Genomic DNA, 16,528 nt, shown 5'->3' with positions numbered 1-16,528 from the left:
ATACTGTAATATTTTTTTACCACTGGACACTAGAAGAAATGACATCTGGAAATTAAGTCTGGGAGCTCTTTTCAAATATGAGATAAAATGCTGGTTTTGATGGGTAGTAGAAATAGGTTGGGATTTCTAGAACAGAAAAGGGAGTAAAAGAAATTTTAAACTTTTTTCAACTTGGTAACTGATCAGTTTAAATTCTAGATTTAAAATTACTGCTATTTATATGACTGTCCTTTTTTGTTTTACTTTTCCTTTTATACTTGTTTGAATAGATCTGAATAAATTATATATCAAGCATAACAACTATTTTAGATATTTAGAGCAAGTTATTTCTAAATTTTTCTCATTTATTTACTTTTATTTCTAGTTTTTCTCTAGTCCACACTTTATTCCTTTTAAATATTCCCCAATCCTCAATGGGGAACAGTTTTTCAAAATTTGCAGAAAAATGGTGTTCTTCAAGGTGGAAATCTCTTTAATTGTTAAAGCTAGAACCTATTCATTTTAATACTTGTGCTGAAAACAAGAATAATAGATGCCAAGAGCTTTGAAAGATGCCAGTGGAAAAAAGTATATTTGACTTGTAAGTACAGTAAATTTATATTTTCATACATGAGTTCATTAACTTTTCACAGCTGTTTTCTAGCTCAAAAGAGGATGAAAAATTTTACATAGTTCATATTACAATTACATGTAGCAGGCTATCATAGGTAATTTCCCTTCTAATGTGCCTATAGTCTTTTCCTGTATTAAAACTCTTCATAAATTCTTTTTTAACCTTCATGATTTTAGGGTGCTTAATATTTATACCTGATGTGCTAAGGACTTTGGGGCTCGGGGAAGGTATTTATTCATATGCTTCAGATATTTGTGATTTGCCAGTGTGCTGATTTAGACGGTAACTCTAGGACAGGTGATTATATAGAGGTAAAAATTATTTTATTTCTCCTTCAAGAGTTGAAGTAAAAGAGTAAAGTATTGTCTTGAAAGAAAAGAACATGCCAATAAATATACTATATATTTAAATATTAATTAGCATTTAAATAATAGAGATCAAGTTTCATTTTTGTAAGTGATTTTTGAATTTTTGGTACTTTTCCATCAATATGAGCAAGTTTTTATGACATATTTCCTAATGCTTTTCATTCTTTGATATGTCTAGATACAGTTAGGTAAAAAGGAACTAAAGAGTAAAATATAGAAAGAGGGATAGGGAATTGTAGAAAAACAAGAGGAAGAAAAAAAGGAGAAAATAGTAAATCTGTATCTTGCTTTTAAACATAGTGTGTGTAACTGGATTTAATGACTCCAAGTTGGAGCTAATTGAGAAGTGTAGCTGGGTTTCCTGGAGACTGGTCTCACTGTTGACAAGGAACTTTTTCTTTGGAATAGTTCAGAGTGGGTTACAATGTAGTAATAACTTTTCACACTATTAACCTTTCAACTACCTTTGTAGAGGAATGAGATAGTAGAGTATTACTAACTACTATATTCTAGGTCCCTCCCTCCCTCCACAAAAAATAACAATAACAAAACAACCCCAAACAAAATCTAACAACAAAATAAATGGGGCTCTTGCTCAGTTACCTTCTGCATCATCAAACTATAATTTCATCAAGGACCTCCTTAATTATTGCTGGTTAGGAAATATTATTTCATTCATTACAAATACTTTGTAGAATAGGACTAAAGTAAGAGTGAGTTTTGTTTTTGAAACTTAGAGATCTTTGGTGACTATGAAGTTACTGCATGTATATCAAGAGTATTTATGGAGATAATGAAGTAATAATCTTCCCCACTTGCCTTTTTTTTTTTTTTTTTTTTTTAAGTCCAGAACTCTTTGTGACTAATTTTTTACTAAGGAAGTTGTGAAGTGTTAAGAAAGCACCCCAGATAATTCTGTCAGTTGATTCACTGTTTTTTATGCTCCATAGAAAGAGGTATTATTGAAAGAGCATTACATGTAAGGCTGCGTTAACGGTTTATCTATAATTAATGGAGTCTTTAGATTTGGATCCTGGTATGGAACATAGAAATCTATTCTAGTTCTGCTTACCACTTTGACATAAGAAAAAAGCCAAGACCCAGAGAGAGTTTAAGTGACTTTCCTAGGGTCATATAGATAGTAACAGAGTTCAGATTTAAACGCATATTTTCTCATACTATATTCAATGTCCTTTCAACTACATTCATTACAGGGGGCTTTTTAGGATGGTAGTAATATTCTCCTCTAAAATGCAACTTGATTCTGTGGAATTAACATTTATTTATTTATTTGTTTTGACTGAAATTCTGCCAAAGTGTCTTTATTCCTTTATATTTTTTAAAATAATAGCTTTTTATTTTCAGAATACATGCAAAAATAACGTTACCAACATTCATCCTTGTGTTCCAAATATTTTTCCCTCCCCCTCATCCCTTCCCCTCTATGGCAAGTAATTCAATATATGTTAAAAATGCACAATTCTTATATTCATGTTTCTACATTTATCATGCCACGCAAGAAAAAGCAGATCAAAAAGAAAAAAAAAATTGAGAAAGGGAAAAAAAAGCAAGCAAACTAACAAAAAAAAAGATGAATATGCCATGTTGTGATCCACATTCAGTCCCCATAGTCCTTTTTTTGAATGCATATGGCTCTTTCCATAACAAATCTATTGGTCTGAATCACCTCATTATTGAAAAGAACCACTCCATCAGAGTTTTATTTTCACATAATTTTGTCATTGCTATCTATGTACAATCTTCTCTTTGTAATACTCACTTCACTTAGCATCAGTTGATGTAAGTTTCTCCAGGCCTTTCTGAAGTCATCCTATTGATCATTTCTTTTTGAACAATGATATTCTTTCTATAAATTTGTATACCATAATTTATTCAGCCATTCAACAACTAATGAGTATCTACCCAGTTTCCAGTTGTTTGCCACCACAAAAAGGGCTGCTACAATCACATGTGGATCCCTTTCCCCTTTTTAATGATCTCTTTGGGATACAGAGCCAGTAGAGACATGAATTAACGTTTTTTTAAGGCTATATTTCTCAACCTGGTTTGGCCAGTGGACCATTCTAAGGCTTGAGCTACATAGCAGGAACACACAAATGCTAGTTTTAAGGGGTGGGAAACTATGCTTTAAGAGAAAAATATTCTGGTTAAAAATAGATAACTTTTTTTTAATTTTTATACAGAAAATTTACCACACAAAATATTCTGAATTCATACATATTTTATATTTACTATTTTTTCACTTTTCCCCCACTGAACCCCTATTTTATATCATGGCACAGTACAAAATGCTAATTTAAGGAATATTTAATATTAAGTATTCAAAAAATATTCTTTAATTGCTTCTCTGATGCATATCAAATGTCCTGACTCCATGGGGAATATTTACCCTTAATGATATCAGTCCTAACATCAAAAAACATTTATTAATTTTTTTTATAGGTTCTTGATATCACATTGGGTCTTGTACAGAGAAAATTGGTCAGGTATTTTTGGCATCTAAAGTTTTACAACTTGGCCCCAGCAATATTTTTCTGTCTTGCTAAGTGTAGAACACTGTTAAAACAGTAAACATTGATTAGCTAATAGGTAAGCAAATTCATTACAACTGGAGCCATACAAAGAAAAGTTCTGGTTAGCTAATGTATTTTGGTCCATTTTAATTATTTTTTATCTGGTCACACCAGAATAATGAAAGATCCCATTAAGTGCTTTCGTCTCTAACAATTTAACATTCATCCTCTATGATAAAAGGCCACGATGGAAGAATCACTGAAGGATAATATTGTGTTGGTCTTAATTCTCATTTCAGTCAGGAATTGGTGAAGTGGAAGTTACAGGAAATTTGGAAGCAAATGACTGTGCTAGACAAGAAATGGCTCAGTCTACTCAGATGTGTTTGTTAACCTTGAGAAAGTAATATTCAAAAAGTGTAGAAGCATAAAAAGCAAGTTTTTGTGGCTTTAGATTACAAATTATGGTACATAAGTAAAAAGTTAAAAGCATTCTCAGTATATAATTATGGAAGACTTTGAAGATTAAAAAAAAGGGAAAATACTGAGGAAGATTGATATGCTTGCCAAAAGAGCTCTCTAAAATATTGTTTGAAAAGACTTGTGTATACAATAAATATAGCATGATAATTGCTTAACTAGGAACAAATATATAGAAGAGTATTAGAAAGACTAAAGTGCAAAATAAGCTGAAGTTACACATTTTAAGGGTGCATGGGCACATACACATTTATATATATACATATATATCCTGTCCAAGGAATATCCTTTACTTGGGATAGATTACATAAAGTTAAGTGATAATAACAGTTCATATTTATATTGTCCTTAGTACATAATGCTTTACTTATGACATAGGTATTGCAAGTATCATTTTATCCATTTTACAGATAAGTTAGTTGAGGCTTAGAGTAAGTTACATAGCTGAGTGGTGTTAGAGTCTAGGCGTGGATCCAGGTCTTTTGACTCCCATGTCCTGCCCTGTTTTTTTGTTTGTTTGTTTGTTTGTTTTTTCATACTAAATTGCTTTTTCTAAGAGTAAGAATAACTTACTGGACTAACTATATGGAATTTTGTTGATTACAAAGTTCTTTCTCATATGTCATCTCATTTAGTTTTTATAACTGTGTGATAGTTAAATTAGGTATTGATCTCCATTTTACATATGAAGTGACCAGGGCTTCTACAAGTTGAGTAGCTGGAAAGATTACTTAAACCCAATTTTTCTGATATCAAGCCCTTTTTTCTTTCCTTCTATGTCACATTTCCACTCACATGATAGAAAGCAGAATTACTCAATTTATATATTGGGTCTCTTTTCTCTCTCTAGAAGAATGATCATCATTCACATGGCTCAGGAGTAATTAAAGCCTAGAGAGATGATGAGATAAAACTTAGCCTGCTTTAAATGAGTTGAAATATCTTGGGACAAACTATTGTGCCAAAAAGAGAAATGCTAAGGCTTAAGAAAATGAGAGCTTTGGAACTGTTTGTGCCTTGAGGATTTACGGGGGCCAGTGTATTCTAGACAAGCCCTAGCAGCAGTTGGTCCCAATGAAGGGATTCCCTGAAGTTGGGTCCCACTGGGTATGGTGAAAATCAAACAGGTGCCCACATGTACTGTGGCAAGGGAGCAGTGTAAATGTCTTCTTGACTTCTATAGAGGACAAGCAGGAATTACTATTTCAGTATTGTAGAAATTGGCTGATAACCTGGCCCAAGTGATAATGTCCAGAAACATAGAAAAGCCCAGAGGTCCAAGTGAGAACCTAATGTGAAATCTGAAGGTAGGTGAGGTGAAGGTGACATTCATAGTGGACAAAATATGTTCTTAAAAGGCATTCTACATACATTAAGCTTTTTTGAGCCAACAGAATGTGATTGGTAGCCTTTCTGTGACTTTAAAGAGGTGCCTTAAATATCCTTAGCATCTGACTGATAAATTTATAGAGTAGTGTGCTGAAAGAACTTGAAAATATGATTACTGAAGTGTTGGTGATAAACTCAGATTTTCAACATATCTTAGGAAACTAGAGAAGGGCACTATTGGAGCCTAATGATGATTCTTGACAAAATTCTAGACCAGAATAGGAAAATTCATGATTTGTGTACATTTAGAAAGAAAAATGATGATTACTAGCAGTCAGTAGAGGTTCATTAAGATTAAGCAATGTTAAATTAACCTTATTAAGTACATATTAAGAGCAAGATATATATTTTAAGTATTGTGAACCCAGTATGTTTATGGGTTTTTAAGAAAAGAAATTTGGCGATTTCTCTTATCTTTTTGACCAAGATGTTACATAGGCTCATACAGTTATAATGCAAATCTGGTTGATTGATTATACCCAGATTTTGTTCAATAGGTTCATGTCAACCCGGAAGAATAGTCTCTAGCAATTTGCTGTAGGATTTTTTTTGAAGACAAACTTTTCAAATTTATGAATGTCACAAAATTTGATGAATAGTTAATGTTAGATTATAGAATTAAATTCAAAATGATCTTGACAGATTGCAATGTTAGGTTCAATCTAGCATGTGAATTACATATAGGGATAAATAGAACAACCTATAATTAGATTCCCCAAAATCAACTGCACAAGTGTAGGATGGGGTAAGTAGGGAGTGGGTATGGGAAAATGTGGCTTAACAACAATTCATATAAGAAAAATATGGGAATTTTTGTTTAAGTATAATATGAATCAAAATTTTGGATTGCCTGGTAAAGTAACTAATGCATTCTTGGCTTTCACTAATAGAACTATATTGTCTGGAAAGTATAAATAATTTCTTTGTGCTATGCATCGGTCAGACAAAATTTAAGAGTTTTTATACATTTCTTCTTGCCTATGAGAGACATGGAAAAACTGTAGTGTTTCTGGAAGAAGAAAAATTGAGTGTTAAGGAGACCTCAAGCATATGAAGAGTGATTAAAAGAAACAGGGGTTGTTTAGCCTGGAGAAAATAACAAAAATAGATGATATGTATTAGAAATCTTCAAATATTTGATAACATTTCATGTAGAAGAAAAGATTAGATTTACTCGGTGTAGCTCTAGAGGACATGATGTTACAAAGTCCAGGAATGCAGACTTGGGCTTATAGTAAAGAAGAATGTTCTCTTAATTATTGATTTCCAGAAATGAAATGGAGTTAATTCCTTAACTTGTCATGAAAATTGTAAAAGTATTAAGGATGTTGTAAAGGTGATTTCTCCACAGCTTGGAAGATAGGATGAGTTACATGACTGAAAAAGTCCCATCCAACTATAAGATTCTTTAATTCCTGGATATTTGATTATGAACTTATTTGATGTTAGATGGAATAGATGAGATATAGTTGAGTTTTTTGCATTTCCTTTGTCCTGTCACCATAAATTGACATTCACCTTCCTAAATTCCATATTTATCCAAGACTGTCAGTGAAACTCATGTAATTTGTTCATATTACCCTGCCTACTGGAGCAAATGCAGGATTGGAGATTGTGGATTTTAAGGGTCATCCATGGTTATTTATTTGTTTATTTTTAAGCTAATTACTTTTGTTTCAGAAGACTAAGTCAGATCATATGTTCATGGGTGATATTGATAGTGAAGTCTAGTATATAGATATAGCTAGTGGGGGCGGGGAGACCCTAAACATCCAATAAGATAGCAGATCGTGGCAATTTTGGTTGGGAGGTTGTAGCTTAAGTGGATGATGGTAAAGGACTCAAGTCCCTGAAGGTCTAAACAAATGTGTATTATATTTTTGTCTTTCATTGTATTCATCTGTCTTTAGAATTACTAAAGATGTAGTATTTAATATGTAACATTATAAGCATCAGTATATATGTACATGTTTACATACACACATTTTATAAGTTTTGTTCAGTGGTTACATACTCTATCCATGATTTCTCATCTTTTTTTTCCTTTGTTTTTTAAAATATTCAATTTATAGCTTTTATAAATTCAGGGTACTAATATTATATTAACTGTTAATACCAATTCATTACTTTGAATAAATGGTCTCTTTATTTAACATGAACATATTTGAAAAGTTATTATTGTTGAATACATTAAATGTGACCATCTGCCTCCCCTGTTTCCTTTAAGCCATAAGGATGAGTTTACCATTATTCCTGTATTGGTTGGAGCTCTGAGTGAGTCAAAAGAACAGGAATTCGGAAAACTCTTCAGTAAATATCTAGCGGATCCTAGTAATCTCTTTGTGGTTTCTTCTGATTTCTGCCATTGGGGTAAGTTGTAGACTTTATATTATCATATCATGTTAGATAGTATGCATTTGTAAGAAAAGCTATTCTGTCATGTTAAGCTTCTATTTTCAGTTCTTTATAATTGTCCCTTGAAAGTCTTAGCATTATCTAATGGTGATATTTTTTTAAAGTTACTTGGATATCTTTGAATGATTAGTAGTAGTGGATTGATGAGCACATTTCCAAAGGCGACTGGTCTAAATGGATTCACACTGTGAGGGTCTCTGCCTATATGGATATATTAACAAGACTCCTCAGGATTTAGATCTGCTAGGCCTCTCCAGGAGGAAGGTCCTTCGTAGAATCTCTGAAGGGAGAATTTCTTGGTGATTCTACTACCAAGAGCCATAGGCGATCCTTTTGTGCTTCACTAGTGCTTTCTTTTTTTTTTTTTTTTTTTTTTTTTTTTTTTTTTTTTTCTTTTTTTTTTTTTTTTTTTTTTTTTTTTTTTCATTTTATCCTTTTCTAATGCTTGATTTTTGCCTAGAGTTACCTTTACTTTAGAGATCTACAGCACAGATTAGAATTTTGTGGATATTGAAACTCTTCTATTTAAAATGTTTAAAGTCTTAACTCTGATGAATGTGCCCTGAAAGATGAAGATTCTTGAAGGAGGTGGATCACAGAGAAAAGGAAGCATCTCTCAGAAATTTCCATTTGATATCTTTTTAAGAATAGTTTTTACTGTATTAGGTGATAATCTTATAATTTCTTACCACATTTTTTGGTACCTTTTAGAACATTTCTATAAGACATAATAAATCCCTAAATATTTAGTTCTTCTATTTGTTGTCCATTTTTCTTTTGATGTTAGGAAAACAAATTAGAAGTTTTCTACCATTTTCAAGATGTGTTGCTATTTTTAGTCAACATGCATTGTCATTCGAAATCAAATTATATTTGCTTCTTGGTCTAATATTAGAAGAAATCATTCTTTATGTATTTGAAGATGTTATTTGGAACTTATATCTTAAGTTGAAACTTCTTTGGTTTTTGATGAGATCCAAGATTCACTTACAGTTCATCCTCAAATTTGTAGAACATCGGAGCTGAAGAAAAAAAATGCTATATTTTGAAATTTTATTGGTGCCGAGGCCTACTTTTGTACTTTAATAAGCTTATCTTTGTCTTTTTGCTTTTTTCTTCCCGAGTTCCTTTGTTTTTTAGAGATTAGAAGTCATTGGATTTTCAATTCCTCATGATGATTTATCCTTCTTAAATTTGTAGGAATCTAAACTATATCCATAAACTACTTTATCTCTTCTCTTGATCCATCCCTGTGGATCCTTAAGGCAAGTGATTGTGACATACAGGATCCTAATGGCTACCTTTTTATTTCCCAATTCTGTGGAATCTTGGCTTCCTCAATGGAGAAAAAAATTCTAGTACTTGACGAGTTTTGAAAGAATCACAGGTCTTTAATTTTTGTTATTTATGTTATATTAAGAGCAAGGATTCTTTTATTAAGGTCATTAAGGATTTTGCTCTGAGAAAAACCTTCAGGTTGCCTTCAAAATTTTGGGGTGGAGAGGGGTTTAGACTGCACAAGGGGTAAGCTCTTGGAAATCCATATATTCTAAATCCAATTCAATATTGTTCATAAAAAATGAATTTTGTTAGCTGTGGTTCTGAATTTTCTGTTTTTATTAGAAACTTTAATATTTACATAATACAGCCAAATTTTCATATAAGATTTATAGGGATTTATTCATTCAGTAAATAATTATTGAATGCTTGTCATGAGAAAAGCATTCAGAAGTCCCTTTAATTCATTCCTTCAATAGATTGCTTGTCTAATAGGAGAAATAGGACTTGTAAATGATTAATTGTAATAAGAACTAGACTGTAACAAATTAAGGAACATCAAAGGAGAAATAAATCTTTATTTCTTATTGAGATGGGTGAAAATCATTTTCTAGAGATGGAGTTAAATATCTCATGACTGAAAGGAAGCTTAACCTTACCCATATTTAGTATCATCATCATCATAAAAAAATCTATAAACATTTATTAAATATATATTTTATATTGTATATTCATTATATTATTCTTCCCAGTAAGTTATTAGGTCAGATTTCTTCTTGGATTCTTAAGTAATTGAACCTTATTTCTGTCACAATTATACTTTTACATAAGAGTAAGATTATCGGGTGAATCTTACTGTCTAATTTTTTTTTTAAGTCATAGTAATTACTAGCCATGGAACCTTATCATAATCTTCATTTGTGCTTGGATATCTGAGTTCCTCAAGTTCATTGTTCATAACAACAGTGCAACTATCTCTATAGAAAAGCTTTGCTATTGTTAAGCTATATACTTTTGAAAATTTTGTCTCTTTTTCAGGTATGATCCTGTTTTAGTTGGTCAATCAGATCCCTGAATTCTCCTAGTCAGGAAAATCTACTTTTAAAAGATTATTTTATATCATCTTGAAACACTTCAAATAAGTCTTCTTATTCTGCTAAAAGTAATAGAACATGGAATCATAGATTTTAGGTCTGATGCAGACCTTAGAGAACATCTTATCCATTTCTCTCATTTTACAAATGAGGCTACTGAGGCATAATGGGTTAAATTACTTGACCAAAGATACACCAATCGTAAGTAGTGGATCTGAAATTTGAGCCTGAATCCTTTCACTTAAAATTCAGAGATCTTGTGACTGTGCCATAGCTACCTATTTATATTTGGTAACTCTTAAAGTGAATTGTTGATGAATTAACCAGAAGAAATAATCTGTGTAAAGAACTTTGCAAGAGTCTAAAATCTTATATAGATATCAGTTATAATAATTTTCATATATATTTTTGTTCATAGAATCTTTAGCTTCTGAATGAAACAAGTTAAAAATACTTGATAGAATGAGGCTCTTGCACTTTAGCCAGAAGAATTCCATACTGTAGATTCATCATTTAACATGGATGAAATTTCTGTTATAATCTGAATAGCATAAGGATGGCACATTTGGTTTTTTTGTATGTTTCATTTTAATTAACTATAGAATTCTCCCTCCATATTATGTTCTTTTTAAGCCTTTCTATTACTAGAAGAAGTAGATTTTTTAAAAGTTAGCATTATATTTTCTTCTAGGATAATGATACAAGGGAGACAGGAAGATGTGCTTAAATATTTCTATCTTGCCTTCTGCTTCCTGTTCTCTAATCTTTGTTCTCCACATTTTGGCTTCTTTATCTTTTCCTTTATTGTACTCACAGATTGCTGAAATAGCCAGAATGAAGGAATACTTGTTTTGGTAGGAATCAGGACACTGTCTTGTGTGTCTCACTTGACTCTCTACCAGCAGCAGGAAATGGAACAAGACTAAGACAAACGAATTCCAGTACTTGACTTTTGCTGTGGGAAAGGCTCTAGTTTTTAAGCATTTATCAAAGATATCCTCTATAATTATTCTCCATGATTTAAAGTTTAATATAGGATATAATTTTATTTGCTTTGATTTTAATGGTAAAATAGAAGTTTACTTTTATTCCATCATATTCTGTTGGCACCCTCATTTTTCATGAAATATATTATTGAAATCAACTTTCCTTAAAAAATATCACTTGTTCATAGGACTCATGTTCTTCCATTCATGTATTTACTACTTGTATTTCTTTGTCTTCCTATATTAGCTTTTTATTTTCCTTAAAGACAGTTAAAAGGAGAAAACATAGTTATTTTGGCTATATGAAATGCTTTGTTTCAACTTACATTATTCAATAAGGAAAAAATAAAGATTACCACTAATGAAAGTGTATATGTATATATTACCTTCAAAGCTCTATCTTTTCCCTACAATGTGTCTGGATAAACGAGGCTACCATTTATTTATGCAGTCACTCAGGTTTAGAACTTTTTTTTGACATCTCCCTTGTTCCACGAGTCCAATCTTCTATTCTTTCTTTCTTAGAGGTATCTCACTACTATATTCCCATAACTTCCATCTAAGTTCAGTCCATTATTACCTCTCCCAGGCTATGACAATAGCCTCTTAATAGTTCTTTCCACTTTTCTTTTCTCCTTCCATTCTAGTGTGATATAGCTGAAGGATCCCTGGTTTTGGAGTCAGAGGACTCGGGATCAGATCCGGCCTCTACCACTTACTAGATGTGTGAATTTGAGCAGTCATTTCCCTTTTACTATGCTTCAGTTTCTTTGTCTGTAGAATGAAGGGATTGGATTGAAGAATCTTTTAGGGAGGACATTTGCAGCTAAACTCAGTTATTTTATGGATTTATAACATTACCAATTTGGACTCTCTGGCAACTTATTTGTAGTTCCTTGAAAACTTTATTAAATAAAGCTGGTTTTAGTAAATAAATCTGGTTTGCCCGAGTCCTGTAAATTTTCTTTTTGAATGATTATTTGTCACTTAATTGTTACCACTATTTACTGTCAATAGTAATTTAAACTCCAGATCAAAATTCAATGCATCATATCATGTTTTTGTTCAAATGTAAATAAAATCTTGCTCATTCTCTTCATCTAGTGATTTTGTATTTTTATCTACTAAATTGTTGAGTTTAGACTTTTGTGAATTTTTTTTTTCTATACAAATACATTTCTTTCTTGTGCATCATTGCACTTTGGTATATTTGTGAAATTTGCATCAAGATTTATCAGTTTCAGAGAAACTGGAGAATCACTTTCCATCTACATTCATTTTCCTTTTTTAGAAGATTGGTAACTTTTGCTAGTCTTCTTATGTGTTTTCCATTTTGCTTTACAAATATATTTAAATAGTTTCATAGATATTAGATAATACCTTAAGTATTTGTCACTAGTATTTACAGGGTTGTAGATTTCTCAGAAATTTTAATATATTGAATTAACGTATCAGATATTGGAAAGAAGCTTTGTATTTTTATTTCATTATGTAGTTCCTAGAATCTAGGAATGATAATGTGTTGCTAAGAAACATGATTTCTTCAGTTAATGCTAGTTTGTTAGTCTCTTCCTTCCTGAAGTAAAATTCTTTTAATTTTTTTTAATAATGAGTCCCTGTCTTTACACCAATCTAGGTACTTATGTTTTAGGTAGAATGTGCTAACAACCTACCTCACAGGGTTGTTGTGGGGATTTTATTCATTTTAAAAGGTAATAATTGTAGAACATTTTGTAGATGCAAAAGTATAGTGATTTTTTAAAAATGCAAATGTGTAATTCTGAGGGTGAGTTTAATAAGAGAACAATGAATGAACATTTGTCTAAAATTTTCTTACTGTCTGGGCTTTTGACGGTCCATTTCCTTTTTTGTCTGGAATACTGTTTATGTTGAGGTATTCTTTTTAGTTGTTTTGAGATTCTTAAAAATAGTGTTGGTACTTGTGCCATTCATTGTTTTGTTTGTCCTCATTAGTTGATTGTTATGTGTTAAGTAGACATCCCTGGAGCTTATTCTCCACACTCTGTGAATCCACTCATTAATCACCAGTCACCTTTGGAGATGGGAAAATTACTTACCTGTATTTCTTTTTCTCAGAAAGCGTGCTCTGGAATGGATTCACAAATGAGCTACCCTCCTTTCCTCAAAGAGTAAGGTTTCTGCTTTACAGGATTTTTTCTTGGGTTATTTTTCCTCTCATCTTTTGAATTTGAAAAGAACTGAGGGAAGGCACCTGAAGAAACTACTGACTTACACTCACTAGGGGAGTTCCAATGCTTGTACTGCCTCTAGGGGCAGTGTCAGTGGTGGCTCTTAAAGCTAGAAAGCTCATACTTGGAGTTGAAACAGGGGCTCAAAAGAATCCATTTTCCCAGTGTACCTTCTGAAAGGATAAGTTTCAGGTAAGTAATTTTCTCTTACTATGTGATGTTTAGTATGCTTTTTTTCATACTTAAAAAAAGTGTACAAGTCCACTTGTCCAGGAATATGGGCAGCTGCAGAAACTGATTTTAATGTTGAAAATGTTAGATAATGTGATCCAAAATATATTGCTGGTCAAGATATATTTGACATCCCAGGTGTTTGCATCCTCAAAATCAACAACAAAAATATTTGAGGATCTACTTATATATAATACTGTGCTAGATACGAGGACTTCCAAATGTTCTCATTAATCCGACTACTAATTCCTTTTTTTTAAAAAAGAAATAATTTTTAAAAATACCCATTTTTATATTCCTTTAACACACGTGAAGACAACAGTGATAGATCAGTTAATATTACTTTGAGAATGAAAGCCATGAAGAGCTGTGAATTATATAAAATAATTTAACATAATTTCTGTATTTAATAAATACTTAGATGCTTATCACCTATGATAGGAATGCAAACTCTTTTAAGATATCTCTCTTTTTTTCCCCTTTCTACCGCTGGTGTTTCTTATTATGCCTTCATAGAAAGTACCTAATAAATATTTGTTTAATTGAACTAAGTTAGGTACACTCTCCTTAGTTCTTTAATAGCTTCTATAAATGAGAATACTGATAACAGCTCAGAGGGTATCATATCAACTATTTGCTTAAATTTGTCCTATATATTTTATTATTATTTAGTTAGCTTGTGACATTGTATTCCAATTTGTCAAGCTTTCTCTTAATATTATATTTGTGTGTATTTTTCTTGCAAACAGAGTTCTTAAAATTATTTTAAATGTTCCCCATCAGAAGACAGCTATTTTGAAGTACAATAACAGTTCACTGATCTTGGGATTAGACTTTGACGATTACAAATATCTGGAACATAACTAGAGTCCTGGAAATAAGCAGAATTTTCTTAGTGGCAGAGAATCAAACAGGAATTAAATTCAAGACAGAAATTTGTCTTTAAGGCAATAGTTTAGAAGTTCACACTAGCCACAAATAGGAAGGATAGCTAACAATAGATATGAGACAGCACAGCAATATGGACTCTTAGTAAAAGTAGCTTTACAAAACCTCAGTTCCTCTGGAGTTGGCAGTTGTATTATCTGGCAATAAACAGTTGATTAGTTATCAAGGATATCTTAGATGATGTTTTATATATTCTAAGCAAGCAGAAAAGTGAGTCATATACTTTAAATTTTTTGTCAAAGATGATTAAAATGAAAAAACTTTGGCAATTTGGAAATTTTTACACATGTACAACTTCTCTCTGCCATGGGACAAATGGGCTGGTACCTATCCATATTTAGTTTTTCCCTTAAGAGACAAACATGAAAATAAGTTTTGGTTTATTTATTTATTTGTTTATTTAGCTGCTCCTTGTTTAAAAGTGAATCATTCCAGTAGGTGAGACGATTTGGAAGAAAGACAGTTTTATTTTGATAATATAGTCATAAAGATCTGCCAATTTCCATGAGAGGCACATATATAAAACATTGCCATAGGATACAGCTTAGATTCTTCAGGGTGATGTGTATAACTTTGCTGTAGATTAATTTTTATCAAGAATCATTTAACCTTACTGCTTTGTCTTTTTTTCCCCAATTGTAAAATGAAAAGATTTGTCTTTTTTCAACTCTAATAAATCTATTACCTAGTTTTAGAAATTGAGTAATATGTCAAATATAATGCATCTTTGAAGATTAAACCACCCTTTAATCATTAATTCACTTCAGATTTCCAGTCTGGAAAGAATGGGTGCAGGTTCCTTTGTAATGTGTACTAGTCTTAAGAACATGATGCACAGTTAGTTGTGATTATCCCTGTAGTAAAGAATTGTGGAGACAAAATCATATCTCGTGTCCTTTGTTGCCCTGTTCTTTTAAGCAGGTTTCTTTTTGTTTTGACTTTGTCATTTTTTTGGGGGGGGAGGGTGAGTATATAGAAGTACTACCTCTATTTGGGTACTGTTATTGAAATATAAGTCAAGAGGAGTGTACATTTAGTACAATTACTTTTCTATGCAACTCATTTGTTCTTCAATTAAGGAACCTATATTGACCTTTCTCAGAAAAGAAAAAATTTTGACCAAAGAATAGATACTTGTGCTTTTAGGTTGGGGAAAACCACAGGCATAATCCTCTTGTATATCCCTGACCTCCATAGATTTCTTGTAATGGAGAGTGATCTTTGCTCCAAAATTTAAGCTTTCTATGGTTTGTCAGATTCAGGTTGTTTGTTTACCTTAAATTACTCTGAAGAATATTTTGTGTATCTATTTTCATTATTGCAAGAATTGTAAATGTCTTCTTCACTGACCAACTATACTTAACCTTGCTTCTAACTTTTTAAGCTGTTTTATGTTTCTTTTTTAATCTTTTATTTTGCTGATGACTTTACTATTTTACAATTTGGAATACCTTTTAACATAAAAAATGCTGTGATGATTATAATTTCTTTATTACAATTCCAAATTCACTTTTTTTGGCTTATTAAGGGCTCATGGGAATGACTTTCAGAGGCTTAAGCTATGCTTTGCCTTCCATGAGGACTGAACTTATTTTGGTAAACATTTGCTTTTTTTAGCTTCTAATTTTCCCTATTTTATTTTGTACATAATATTTGTTTCAAGGTCAAAGGTTCCGTTACAGTTACTATGATGAATCCCAGGGGGAGATTTATAGATCCATTGAACATCTAGATAAAATGGTAAGTCTTCCAGGTGTTGGGGTGTTAATAATAATTTTTCTTCTGCAGTCTCAAACAAGAACTTCAAGAACTTGATATGTTAATGAATACAATAGAATAATATATCTTCCTATTTAACAGCGTACAAAAATGTATATTGTAATCATGTAAACATTGATTACAGAATAACCCCCTGCACAATTACTACAAATATATTTTATCTTAATTTTTATTTGTCAATATTTTGTAGTCATAGTGAGATA

At 31.6% G+C, this 16,528-nt stretch overlaps 1 protein-coding gene across 2 annotated transcripts in view; it reads left to right on the top strand.

The window, feature by feature from the left end:
* MEMO1 (mediator of cell motility 1) overlaps positions 1-16,528 on the top strand; it is a 118,182-nt gene that overhangs the window by 85,825 nt on the left and 15,829 nt on the right. The window contains exons 6-7 of one of the 2 annotated variants that reach the window (XM_031951228.1): positions 7,612-7,754; positions 16,210-16,286. In XM_031951228.1, the coding sequence (XP_031807088.1) occupies positions 7,612-7,754; positions 16,210-16,286 (220 nt within the window). The remainder of the gene's footprint in view (positions 1-7,611; positions 7,755-16,209; positions 16,287-16,528) is intronic. The other variant, XM_023494606.2, reaches the window with a different exon arrangement.

The sequence above is a fragment of the Sarcophilus harrisii genome, chromosome 2, assembly GCF_902635505.1.
Source record: "Sarcophilus harrisii chromosome 2, mSarHar1.11, whole genome shotgun sequence".
Taxonomy (NCBI): Eukaryota; Metazoa; Chordata; class Mammalia; order Dasyuromorphia; family Dasyuridae; genus Sarcophilus; species Sarcophilus harrisii.
This window is presented reverse-complemented; position numbering and strand designations above follow the sequence as displayed.